At 45.4% G+C, this 12,961-nt stretch overlaps 1 protein-coding gene and 1 long non-coding RNA gene across 2 annotated transcripts in view; one reads left to right on the top strand and one right to left on the bottom strand.

Moving 5' to 3' along the window:
* The window catches only part of LOC136311104 (uncharacterized), a 47,891-nt gene extending 40,735 nt beyond the window's left edge, over nt 1–7,156 (bottom strand). The window contains exon 1 of the long non-coding RNA XR_010726687.1: nt 7,022–7,156. This is a non-coding gene — a long non-coding RNA (uncharacterized lncRNA). The remainder of the gene's footprint in view (nt 1–7,021) is intronic.
* A 159-nt stretch (nt 7,157–7,315) lies between these two features.
* Nucleotides 7,316–9,477, top strand: CYCS (cytochrome c, somatic). Its single transcript, XM_066239307.1, has 3 exons — nt 7,316–7,454; nt 8,446–8,622; nt 8,733–9,477. The coding sequence occupies exons 2-3, from the start codon at nt 8,454–8,456 to the stop codon at nt 8,879–8,881; spliced, it is 318 nt and encodes a 105-aa protein (XP_066095404.1). The 5' UTR covers nt 7,316–7,454; nt 8,446–8,453; the 3' UTR covers nt 8,882–9,477.
* Nucleotides 9,478–12,961: the final 3,484 nt, after the last annotated feature.

Here is a 12,961-nt window from a genome sequence, read left to right as displayed (position 1 = left end):
TTTAGGAGGGTTTGGTTGAGATTTCCTTCTTCTAATTTTGGTTTTTGTTTCATTCGACCAACATGTTTTTGGTTGCACCATCTTTAAAACTATTCTGGGCTAAAATTATGGCATTTTTTCCAAACTCTTTTCTATAGTACTAGTCATATTCAATATTATGGGAAGCAAAAGACTTCATGATAAAATAGTATTGGAGAAAACTGGGGGCAACAAAGCCAATCATCTGACCTGACCACAGGATTCTCCATCGTCTGTAATATGTAACATATTTGGGAATGCCCAAGGTAAAGGGGAAAGAGCATACACATACCTCAAACCAATTTGATCATTTTATCATAAAGCACCATTGGACTAGAATTCCAAAGAACAAACTTTGGAAGATACAATGCTACAGTATAGGAATTGGGGGTTTCACTGCACATTTCACCCTGGGCTGCAGGGCCGAGAAACTACAATCTGACTGCGTAGTCACCCACCTCTGTGCAGCGGGGCCCGAGGACTGCATTCTGACCGCGTGGTCACCCACCTCTGTGCAGCGGGGCCCGAGGACTGCGTTCTGACCCGTGGTCACCCACCGCTGTGCAGCAGGGTCCGAGGACTGCGTTCTGACCGCACCCACCGCTGTGCAGCGGGGCCCCAGGACTGCGTTCTGACCCGTGGTCACCCACCGCTGTGCAGCAGGGCCCCAGGACTGCGTTCTGAGTGCGTGGTCACCCGCCGCTGTGCAGCAGGGTCCGAGGACTGCGTTCTGACCGCGTGGTCACCCACCGCTGTGCAGAGGGGCCCCAGGACTGCGTTCTGACCGCGTGGTCACCCACCGCTGTGCAGCAGGGCCCCAGGACTGCGTTCTGAGTGCGTGGTCACCCGCCGCTGTGCAGCAGGGCCCCAGGACCGCGTTCTGACCGCGTGGTCACCCACCCCTGTGCAGCGGGGCCCCAGGACCGCGTTCTGACCCATGGTCACCCACCTCTGTGCAGCGGGGCCCGAGGACTGCGTTCTGACCCGTGGTCACCCACCGCTGTGCAGCAGGGTCCGAGGACTGCGTTCTGACAGCGTGGTCACCCACCGCTGTGCAGCGGGGCCCCAGGACCGCGTTCTGACCCGTGGTCACCCACCTCTGTGCAGCGGGGCCCGAGGACTGCGTTCTGACCCGTGGTCACCCACCTCTGTGCAGCGGGGCCCGAGGACTGCGTTCTGACCCGTGGTCACCCACCTCTGTGCAGCAGGGTCCGAGGACTGCGTTCTGACCGCGTGGTCACCCACCGCTGTGCAGCGGGGCCCCAGGACTGCGTTCTGACCCGTGGTCACCCACCTCTGTGCAGCGGGGCCCGAGGACTGCGTTCTGACCCGTGGTCACCCACCGCTGTGCAGCAGGGTCCGAGGACTGCGTTCTGACCGCGTGGTCACCCACCGCTGTGCAGCAGGGGTGTAGCCTTCCCTTCAGACGTCTGGCGAGTCATCCTCCTCAAAGCTCATAAGGTGTCAAGCCCTACTCCTCACTCTGCTGGTTGTTAAAGCCAATGGATCTGGCCTTATTAGGTGACAGAGAACACCTATGCTCCAAGTGTGCTCATCATATGCTCAGTTTCGAACAATATTTATGGAGGTTTCTAGATTAAAACAGATTGAACCCATGAATCTAATCTCATTTACTCTATAAAGTCCATGAAAACTACAGTAAGCTTCGTTAGTTTTGTTTTTATTGACTTTTGTTATTGTTTATCCTATATACAAAAGCATTAACTAGCCAGGTCAATATGGGGAAGAGGAGCTGAGATATTAGGCACATTTTGGAAAGGATATGGTATAAAAGATGAATCCTAACTAGTTAAAGACACCAGCACCTTACCCTGGCAGTGGGAAAAACAGCCCAGTTTACACATCGGAATCGTTAAAAGGCTCAGGAACTCTGCACTAGGAATGTGCGAGGCAGGGGTGGAGTGGGGGTCGGGCTGTTAAATCAGGGAAGACTGAGTGAAAGTGGAGACACGTTGGCTACCTAGATCCTCTCCCTGCCCCACCCCACCCCACTCCACAGAGCTAGGTAACTACCTCCCTCATCCTGGCAGAAGTCCCAAGGATTATATCTGAAGAAATGTAAGAAAGGATTTCTGGCATTCAAAACAGCAGGCATAGCCTGACCAGGCGGTGGCGCAGAAGTTCTTAGACTTGACAACAAAATGTGACCCATAAAAGAAAAAATGGATAAATTTGCCTTCATCATAATTTCAAACTCTTGCTGTAGAAAAGATCCTGGTAAGAGAATGAAAAGCTATGCCACATACTGGGAGGAAATATTCTGCAAACCACATATCCAACAGAGAATTCATATCTAGACTACATTAACAATTCTAAAAGTTCAACAGTAAAATAACAGACAACCCAATTAGAAAATGGGCAAAAGACATTAAAAAACACTTCACAGAGAAGATATATAGATGGCCCATAAACACAATAGATGTTCAATATCATGAGCCGTCAGGAAAATGAAAACTAAAACCACAGTGAGTACCTATTATACATCTCTGACCCGCCCTTTCACAAAGGGATCCCAAGGGGTGACCACACACTGCAGAAAGGGAAATGCCCATTCATTTCAAGATTACAAAGCATGGGTTCTCAGCTAACACTAATCCCTTGGGAGCCAGAAGACCGCACGAGAGACCACTATGAGAAGACCACTGTGAGAGAGGCTTAACAGGTTTTACCCAAAGTTTGCCTCCTGTTAAAGCCAACAGGATCACAGACACGCTGGGGTTACTCCCCCACATATATCTACTCTTGACTGTGTCATTGGAATAGATATATTCAGCAACTGGCAGAATCACATATATCTACTCTTGACTGTGTCATTGGAATAGATATACTCAGCAACTGGCAGAATCACATATATCTACTCTTGACTGTGTCACTGGAATAGATATACTCAGCAACGGGCAGAATCACATATATCTACTCTTGACTGTGTCACTGGAATAGATATACTCAGCAACTGGCAGAATCCTGCTTTGGCTCCCTAACCTCGAAAGTGGAAGTATCTAAGCTCCTCTCGGCCCCCCTAAAAGTCAATACCACATCTTGACAAAGGGGGTGAGAGAATGCACAGGTTATTAATTAGTACCATCATTGAAGACTTGAAAAATGCAGGGCTGATTATTCTTGTCACATCCCATTTAAATCTCTATTCAGTCTATTCACAAAATACATGGATTTGGGAGAATGAGAAAGTATTATTTTAAATTTCTTAAGATGATGACGACTAATTAAAACTACTATTCTATATGTAGTAAGAGTATATAGCTTAACTGGTGGTGGCATAACTAACTGTCCACTGTCAGCTATATGGCATTTCCAAGCCCTTTCCTCTAGACCAGTGGAAGTCAACCTGGTCCCTACCGCCCACTAGTGGGCATTCCAGCTTTCATGATGGGCAGTAGCGGAGCAATCAAAGTATAAATAAAAGGATAGATTTAACTATAGTAAGTTGTTTTATAAAGATTTATTCTGCCAAACTTAGCGAAAATCCGACATTAAGTACTTGGTAAGTAATTATTTTATATGCTTTTAACTTGCTGTAACTCTGCTTTATAAATTTTATAAAGTAAAGTTACTTCCCTACTTTATAAATCACCATTACTGTGGAACTGGTGGGCAGTTAGAAAATTTTACTACTAACAGAAATACAAAAGTGGGCGGTAGATATAAAAAGGTTGACTACCCCTGATTTACATGATCCCAAGGTCGCTGGCTTGAGCCCAAAGGTCACTGGCTTGAGCCCAAGGTTGCTGGCTTGAGTAAGGGGTCACTGGCTCACCTTAAGCCCCCCAGTCCATTCATATATGAGAAGCAATCAATGAACAACTAAAGTGATGCAACTATGAGTTGATGCTTCTCCTCTCTCTCTCTCTCTCTCTCTCTCTCTCTCTGTAACAACAGCAAGAATAACAACAACAAAAAAGAATATACAGTCTCTTTCTGACCTCTGGAAGAATTTATTAAAGTTACAGTACTGGGATTATTTCTTCCATAAATACTTGGTATAGTCCATGATTGGAGCCATCTGAGCCTAGAGTTTTCTTCGTGGAAAGGCTTGAAATTATGGACTAATTTCTTTAAGTTATAGTATTACTCAAGTTTAGTCTTTATTCCTACATTTTTATAAACTGTCTTTTTCAAAGGATTTTTTCATTTGATCTTAATTTTCAATAAAATACTAATTATCATTTCAATGTCTATAGAATTTGTCATTTTCCACATGGATTTTTAGTGTATTTTTTCTTGATCTTTCGCACCAGGTATTTATCTGTGGTATTGGTTCATTCTTTTACTTTCAAACCTTTTGTACTATTATATTTTATATGCATTTCTTGTAAAGAGCAAATAATTCTTTTTAAAATAGCCAAATTTAAAAGTGTTTGGCCCTGGCAGGGTAGCTAAATTGGTTAGAGCATTGTCTCAATGCACCAAAGTTGCAGGTTCAATCCCCCATCAGGGCACATACAAGAATCAATGAAGCCTGACCAGGCGGTGGCGCAGTAGATAGAGCGTTGGACTGGGATGCGGAGGACCCAGGTTCAAGACCCCGGGGTCGCCAGCTTGAGCACAGGCTCATCTGATTTGAGCAAAGCTCACCAACTTGGACCCAAGGTCACTGGCTTGAGCAAGGGGTTACTCAGTCTGCTGAAGGCCCATGGTCAAGGCACATACAAGAAAGCAATCAATGAACAACTAAGGTGTCACAACAAAAAACTGATGATTGATGCTTCTCATCTCTCTCCATTCCTGTCTGTCTGTCCCTATCTATCCCTCTCTCTGACTCTCTGTCTCTGAAAAAAAAAAAAAAAAGAATCAATGAATTCATAAATAAATGTAACAACAAATCCACATATTTCTCTCTCTCTCTCTCTTTTCCACTCTCTCTCCCTCTCCCATCTCTCTAAGATCAATAAAAAAAGGTATTAATTAAAATATTTGGTAACCACAGAATTGAGTTCATTTACTATAGTAACGAATCTATTTGGGTTTTAATCTATCAGCTTACAATGTTTTTTAATTTCCCTGCCTTTTATTTTTCCCTTTTAGAAAATATTTATTGGCACTCCATTGTTTTCCATTACTTTGTAAAATACACAAAACTTTTCTATTATTTTATTAGTTTCCTAGAATCTAAAAATATACCCTCTTCCTGGATAATACAAGGACCTTAGTGTATTATTTATGTATGTATGTATTTATTTATTTATTTATTTTTAGCGGGGAATGAGGGAGAGGGAGAGAGAGGGACAGACAGACAGGAAGAGGAATGAGAAGCATCAATTCTTCATTGTGGCACCTTAGTTGTTCATTGATTGCTTTCTCATATGTGCCTTGATGTGGAGGGGTGCTTCAGTCAAGCCAGTAACCCCTTGCTCAAGCCAGCAACCTTAGGCTCAAGCCAGCTACCTTGGGCTTCAAGCCAGCAACCTTTGGGATCAAGCCAGCACTATTGGATCATTATCTATGACCACACACCCAATTCAGCGACCTGTACTCAAGCTGGCAACCTCAGGGTTTTGAACCTGAGTCCTCAGCATCCCAAGCCAACACTCTATCCCTGCTCCACCACCTGGTCAGGCAGACTATTTAACACTGGTTTTCTAGTGGCTTATATGCTATTGTTGTCAGTTATATTTCCTTTACTTTATATATAGCCATGGCATACACCATATATGCTCCTGTGTCTAAATATATATATATATTTATATAATATATATATTTATATATAATATATATGTATTTATATTATATATAATATATATGTATTGTAAATATATATACACAATCCACATTTATATGGCTTCGTTTTGCTTGCCCTTGAGCTTTGTAGAAAGCTTATACTAAATGTAATTTATTTCAATGATTATCATTTTCATTTCTACAAGTTATCTTTATCTGTTTTCAAAATCTGTCTGGTAGACAATATCAGGACTTCAGAAGTACACGCTGAATTTGAACGGTGTTGCTAAGCTTGCTCTTTTACTAACTTGGTTAGCCAAATAAACCTACTTCAGTAGTCCAAATGCTCACTGTCGTGGCCCCTTCCAAAAGGGAGAAATGGTCTTGAATATGTGTGATTTCTGCTCTGTTTCACAGCACACTTTTGCAGCAATAGTGAGAATAGAGAAAGGAGAACTGGAAGTCTGGAAGTCAGGACACAGGAAAAAAATAATCATCATATAGGACATAGGGTGGTCTAGAGAAGAAATCATAGGCCCCATGGTTTGGAAGGGATCCACGGTAATTAGTGTATCCTCCTAGTATCTGTTGCTTGTAACTTGGAGGCAGGAGGAAGGTTGCTACAATAGAAGGTAAATCTTGCCAGAGAAAAAGTCCTCACTGACTTACTCTAGATACATAATATGTATTGAAAGGAACCCTTGACTGAATGAATATGAGAATATTCGATAAAATATGAGGAAAAGTATACAGCTGGAAGCTTTGGCTATCAAACCTGCATTTCTAATACGACCCCAAGCACATTAGCTTACTTGAACACGACCTTCACCTAGATTAGTTGGGATGCAAATCCTGTCTAGATTTCCAAGAATTTTCTAACCATGTAACAACCTTGCTTCCTAGAAACTGACTACACACCCTCCTGGTTCTTGTGCACACAAACGCGAGGGAGCGACACTGGAGTTGGCAGAAAAGAAGGCGGTAGGTGAGGGGTCAGAGCCGTAACCCAGCCATTGCTACAACTGCAGCACCCTCCCCGGTCCCGGGGCGGCCGTAAAGGGCAGGTTTGGAGGATGACTTAAAAGTAACAGGGTGCAGGAAGAACAAGGTCAGGTGTACATGTTCAACTCTTAAAACTCCTGCCTGATTCCAGGCTATCTGGGTGCAGCTGGCGCCAGCTGTGACAGTGTGACTAAGTATGTGTAAAGGTCGCCGGCTGACGGGAAGGTCGCCGAGGGACGTCTCCCTCCGGAGAGAATAAACGCCGTCCTCAAAGGCAATACGTCAGCCGCACAAGAGCAGTTACCTTAGGATAACGCCCTCGATCCACCACGGGACTCCACTCTACCCTCCCCGTCGGCGCACGCACGCACAAAGTAGCCGGAGGGCGATGGCAGCCCCTCCCAGCACCACCACAGTGTCGTATGTCCCTCCGACTGTCGTAACTGCCCGGCCAGAGAGGCTTCAAGAGGAAGGGCACACATGCAATACACCCTACCCTGCTAACGGGCATGCGCGCACAGATCGCGCGCACAGGCCCTGGCGACTTCAGCCAATGAAAAGCGGCAACGTCACTGCGTATCAGTAGGCCCGGCCGCACGTCAGGCCGCAAACGGACAGAGCGAGTTTGGTTGCACCAACACCGGTACATAGGCTCGGATCGGCGTGTCCTTGGACTTAGAGAGCGGGACGTCCGGCTTGCGAATAGGCACCTGCGTGTCGCGCGCGACCAAAGAGCGGTGAGCGCAGGGCGCGGAGCACGCAGCAGCGGGTGGCCGACTCTTGGGGCGCGCATCAGTGTGGGGGCCGCGCAGGCGGTTGGAGGCCTGCGCCTGGGATTTCCGTGTGGAGCCCACGCGGGCGGGCGGCGGAGCCGGGAGTTAGGAGCCCGGGCTGTGGCCAGTCTGAACCCCGGGGACTACGGCTTGAGGTGGGGCGGAACCCCAGCTAACTGGGTCAAGGCCCTGAGATCCCGCTTTGGAGGCGGATCCGACTGAACGCGGCGCTCCCGCGGTCGGGGCTCGGGCGGTGGAAAGGACACGCGAGTCTTCCCGGGTGGGGGCGGGAGGACGGCGCGCGGCGCTTCACGTTCCCCTCCGAAGGGGGCAACAACGGATGCTGCCCCGATGAGGGGTGGTCCTCGGGCCACCTGTCGCTTCTCCTCTTCACCTGTCCCCGCCTCTCAGGACGTCTTCATCAGCCTCCGTGAAGCCAGTCTGGGTGGGTGACCTCGTGGTCGCCCCCGGATCCCAGAGCTGGAGAGTGGGGGTCTCCGGGAGACCTCGCGGCCGCCGCTGACCTCTGAGTGTACTTTCCCTCATTGCCAGAGACATGGCTTCAAGTCGTACGAATAAAGAGGCATTCTTACTCTTAATTGCAGTTTCAGTGGTTTGGGCTTAACGTACTCACCTTCATACTTTATCGGGTTCGTGACTTTTTGTGACCTTGACCTCATCTTTTCAAGCAGTTTTGAACTAGTTTCCCACTTTGCTTACTTGGGCTTTAACTTTCCCTGGCTTGAAAAACACAGAGATGTGCTTTTAAGGAAGTTCTTTAGTGTTTTGGTATTAAAGCACCTTTGCAAGTGTGCTAAGTCAAAACAGATTGAGCCTGGTACTTAATGTCACAGGTTTACAACGGATTGGTGATTTAAGTGATCGCTGATTTTTTTTTCCCCATTGTATTTTTACTTGGAGGAAAAACTTGATAAATTGAGTCTTTCGTTTTTAGATTTCAAAATGGGTGATGTTGAGAAGGGCAAGAAGATTTTTGTACAGAAGTGTGCCCAGTGCCATACTGTGGAAAAGGGAGGCAAGCACAAGACTGGGCCCAATCTCCATGGTCTCTTTGGGCGGAAGACAGGTCAGGCCCCTGGATTTTCTTACACGGATGCCAACAAGAACAAAGGTAAAAGGGAGGCAGTGAAATAACCAAAGCATGAGTTCCATGAACGGAACCTTTGGTGAACCCTTTATCAGGAGTGTCAGGTACTTAATAATGTATGTCTTCTTGTACAGGCATCACCTGGGGAGAGGCTACACTGATGGAGTATTTGGAGAATCCCAAGAAGTACATCCCTGGAACAAAAATGATCTTCGCTGGCATCAAGAAGAGTGCAGAAAGGGCAGACTTGATAGCTTACCTCAAAAAAGCCACTAATGAGTAATGGTTGGCCGCTGCCTTATTTATTACAAAACAAATGTTCCATGACTTTTTTTATGTGTATTGTATTTAAATTGATCTCATACACCAGAATTCAGATCATGAACGGCTGATAGAACATTTCTTTTGGGCAGTCCAGATTTAAGTAAGATTGGTTTGTGGCTAAATGAATATGATCAGCTTTTTGAACTTGGATGGTAATTTCAGTTAAGTGCTATGACTGTTTTCCCTTTTTGAAAATGTGATTAGACTTAATTCATAATGTTGGGCTTTTCGCAGAGATGGTGAATGCCATCTCCAAACCTGTAGGAGGTTGGTTTTATATTTAGATTTATAAAACTGGTTATATTGATATGTTTAAGGACTGAGGAAGCCCCTTCACTGTCTCTTGGAACAAGAGTCGCTTGTGTTTCAAGTTGTGTTGATTAGCCTGTTACAAGGTGAGGGCTGAAGTTACACTAGCAGTGTCCATTTTATCTTTTTAGTTCTAACTATGCCAATTTAATTAAAATTCCCTGTATCTAAACTGTTGCCTTTTACTGAAGGAAGGCATTTTAGTGTGGTTTATGTATAATATCAAATAAAGAATATTTAACACTTCTCACATTTTATAGATTATAAGGTAAGATGGTTTTAAATTTTAACAAAGATGACAAGATATAGTAGCACACTGAATTTTTAGTCAGACTAAGTTATAATAGAGACTTATCTTGAACAGCTATTCAGAAACAACTAGAATTACTATATATGTGTGTGATTGGTGATGGTGCTTCTGCCAACTCACTAGAAGGATTAAAGTAGAGGAGAATCGATCATCAACACAATTGTAAATTATGGCTGAAGATGATTAAAAAGAAAATCACAGATAATTATTTTTCCTAATGTGCTTGATTTAATGCCTGATGACCAAATTTTAATGGTTGAAAAGTACAATAGTCCCGAATATTGATGCAGCACTGTTACTAGTCATACTACTAGATTATTTACTTGGTCCTCTAGGCCAGCCTAAACTAGAACCCTTAAATAATTCATCCTTAGAATTCTTTGGCTAGCGTGAACACTGCGGCATTAATTGCAAAGAGTGGATAGAAGAATGTGCTTCTGGTCATAGTTTTGTGATATATAACTGTATTATTTATGCATGAAATTGTTTCATCCACAGTCCATACCATACATTTAGAGTAATTCCTGGAAGATTTATGGAGATGCTAAGAGAAATTAAGTCCTAATCTGAGTGTCAATGGTAGAGAATTTAAAGATGCATCCTAGAATTCTTTCAGAGGTAAAGCGTTTGTAATAGGACTTGCATAAGTTAGTGATATTCAGTGGCAGTGTAGCAATATAGCTTCTAAGACTTTTCTAGACCCATATGGAAGGCCAGCGAGTTGATCTATTTCTGTCTTCCTACATCAGCTAAGGCCTGTGTTGGCAGAGATAATTACTGAGTACCTGCTGTCTAGGCTAGTTCTACTCAATGCCTCTGGTTATTTACAGTGTAAATGATCCTAATAAATTTGAGGGCCATTTCCAGCTGTATTACCCACGGCTTCATTCCCAGTACTTCATCAAAGGAGGCTTGGTGAATAGTATCAAATATGAGAGCCAGATGTACCTAAGGACTATTTCTTTCAAGTGTCATACACCGTCTGGGTTATGTTTATAACAGCACTGTCTGAAAGAACTTTCTGTGATGATGGACTGGATTGTGTCCAGTGTTGTAGCCAGTTACCACATGTGGCTGTTAAGGCCTTGAAACATGGCTAGTGTAACTGCAGCTGAGTATTTCATTGTAACTGACTGAAGTTTACAGAGCACAGTGGTTGGTGTTGACAACACATCTAGAACGGCAGCCAGTGGTCTATGACAGAAGCACTCCTGGGCTTTTTATCTTCTCAGTCTAGGATTCATGCAAGTATGCCAGAGTGACCTTAACACAGTCCAGTTCCCGTTTCTAAATCTCATGTTCACCTCTTTTCTTTACCATGTTATACTTACCCCATTTTTAAGTTGGCAATTTATTTTAGGTTGGTGACATTCTAGTAGAAATAGACTTCTGAGTCATTTTCCTGTATTTTTCCCCCCCTAAATTTTTATTTATTTATTTATTTTTTACAGAGACAGAGAATGACTCAGAGAGAAGGATAGACAGGGACAGACAGACAGGAATGGAGAGAGATGAGAAGCATCAATCATTAGTTTTTCATTGCGCGTTGCAACACCTTAGTTGTTCACTGATTGCTTTCTCATATGTGCCTTGACCGCAGGCCTTCAGCAGACTGAGTAACCCCTTGCTGGAGCCAGTGACCTTGGGTTCAAGCTGGTGGGCTTTTCCTCAAACCAGATGAGCCTGCACTCAAGCTGGCGACCTCAGGGTCTTGAAACCGGGTCCTCCGCATCCCAGTCCGACACTATCCACTGTGCCACCGCCTGGTCTGGCTGTATTCTTTTTTTTAAAATAGACATTGTACATTTTTGCCTTAACCACTGAAGACTGTAAACTGGAGGGCCGTGGTGGGATTCACGTGCTGTCTAGAAGAGGCCTCACCAGGCTGCCTGCCTCAGCACGCTGGACTTAGGCTGGTTTAGGCCAGTCAGGCTCGGGCAGGAGTAAACGAAAACCAATTCTCATACAAGGGAGAGGATTCATTTCTAGTGATGGGGTGTTTGGCTCCTTTTGTTGAATCAGTACCTTGAAGCCAAAGAAGATGTTGCTGAGCGTGGAGTAAGTGGCTAATTAAGGCATAGTTTACACAAGCAAGGCTGATGCCTGACGGCGTGCGACGACACCTCCACAGTGACCTGAAGTCTGTCTCCCGGATGATTCTCCGCTAGGCAGTTCTGGGGTCTGCAGTGAACTCGGGGTACATTATTTGTGCCCAGACTGCCCGTTGTCCTGGTGTTCACATAGTAAGAGTATAGTAGATAATGGGTTTCCACTTGCTTAGTACCAGTTGGATTCTAGTAACTATTTAGAGGGTAGTATTTGAAAACTGGTCATACCTCTGGTTGGTTGGGTCACTCAGGTAAACGGGGTGTTCTATTTCTCAGTAGGTGTATCCAGGTTCTTAGCAGGAACCTCACTGGTAGTCTCCCTGCATATCACCAGCAAAGCATAGCTCTCCATACAGAGGACTAGACACTGGCAGGAGGACAGTGCAGTAATTGATACATCATTGCCGGTTTTTAGAAATGGCAAGAGAGGGACTAACCAGCTAGAGCTTTGGTAAAATGAGAAATGAGATATTTCAGTCACATTAGACAAGTCCCAGAATGTTGGAACTGAAGGAGATCCTAGAGGTTCTTACTATCCGGCTGGGATAAGGGGTGAAATTAACCTGAGCTAGACTTGGGGAACTATTAACTACCTGCCTTGTGTTGGGCTGGGCCATATAACAGCCTGGTAGACCAACCAAACTAATCACGGGGAAGAGGGGGACAGTCATAAGGCAGACACCTGGTTTGGAGAGAGACAGGTTTAGCCCAGTCCCCTAACCTGAAACCTTCCTCCTGAGGGGGCGAGGTAAGTGGTGAGTGGAAGTTGGGGGGGGGGGGGGGTGGAACGTGGCCATATTCCTCCTTTCCCTCCCCCATGTGGTGAGAAGCCCTTCTGCCTGGGAGGGTGCTGACCCCAAAGTGGCCACAGTAAAAAAAGTGGCCCTGCCCACTGACCTGGGGAAGGAGGGCCATAACCCCTCCTCTTCCATACCTCTGGATTGGTTACCATTTTGCCCTCAACCCCTGCCACAAAGTATTGTCTAAATTGGGAGAAGTGCTGAACAACAAAGCTGAAACCACACCAAGATACCCTAAAGCCATTGGAAAATGGCTTTAGGCGACCCCTGTGTTTTGGTCGTTGGGGTCACGACCCACAGGTTGAGAACTGCTGTGCTACAGCATCAGCTGAGCAGTGCCAGGGGTTCCCAAACTTTTTACACAGGGGGCCAGTTCACTGTCCCTCAGACCGTTGGAGGGCCACCACATACAGTGCTCCTCTCACTGACCACCAATGAAAGAGGTGCCCCTTCCGGAAGTGTGGCGGGGGCCGCAGTTTGGGGACACCTGCTATAGACTGACCCACAGAGCC

This window comes from Saccopteryx bilineata, chromosome 7, assembly GCF_036850765.1.
Source record: "Saccopteryx bilineata isolate mSacBil1 chromosome 7, mSacBil1_pri_phased_curated, whole genome shotgun sequence".
In the NCBI taxonomy this organism is placed as follows: domain Eukaryota; kingdom Metazoa; phylum Chordata; class Mammalia; order Chiroptera; family Emballonuridae; genus Saccopteryx; species Saccopteryx bilineata.
Note: the sequence above shows the minus strand (reverse complement) of the source record. Positions and strands in the feature narration are given on the sequence as shown.

Coding starts and splice junctions, on each gene's coding strand:
- CYCS (XM_066239307.1), top strand. CDS start 8,454: ATGGGTGATGTTGAGAAGGGCAAGAAGATTTTTGTACAGAAGTGTGCC. Junction 8,623..8,732: donor GGATGCCAACAAGAACAAAG/GTAAAAGGGAGG, acceptor CTTCTTGTACAG/GCATCACCTGGGGAGAGGCT.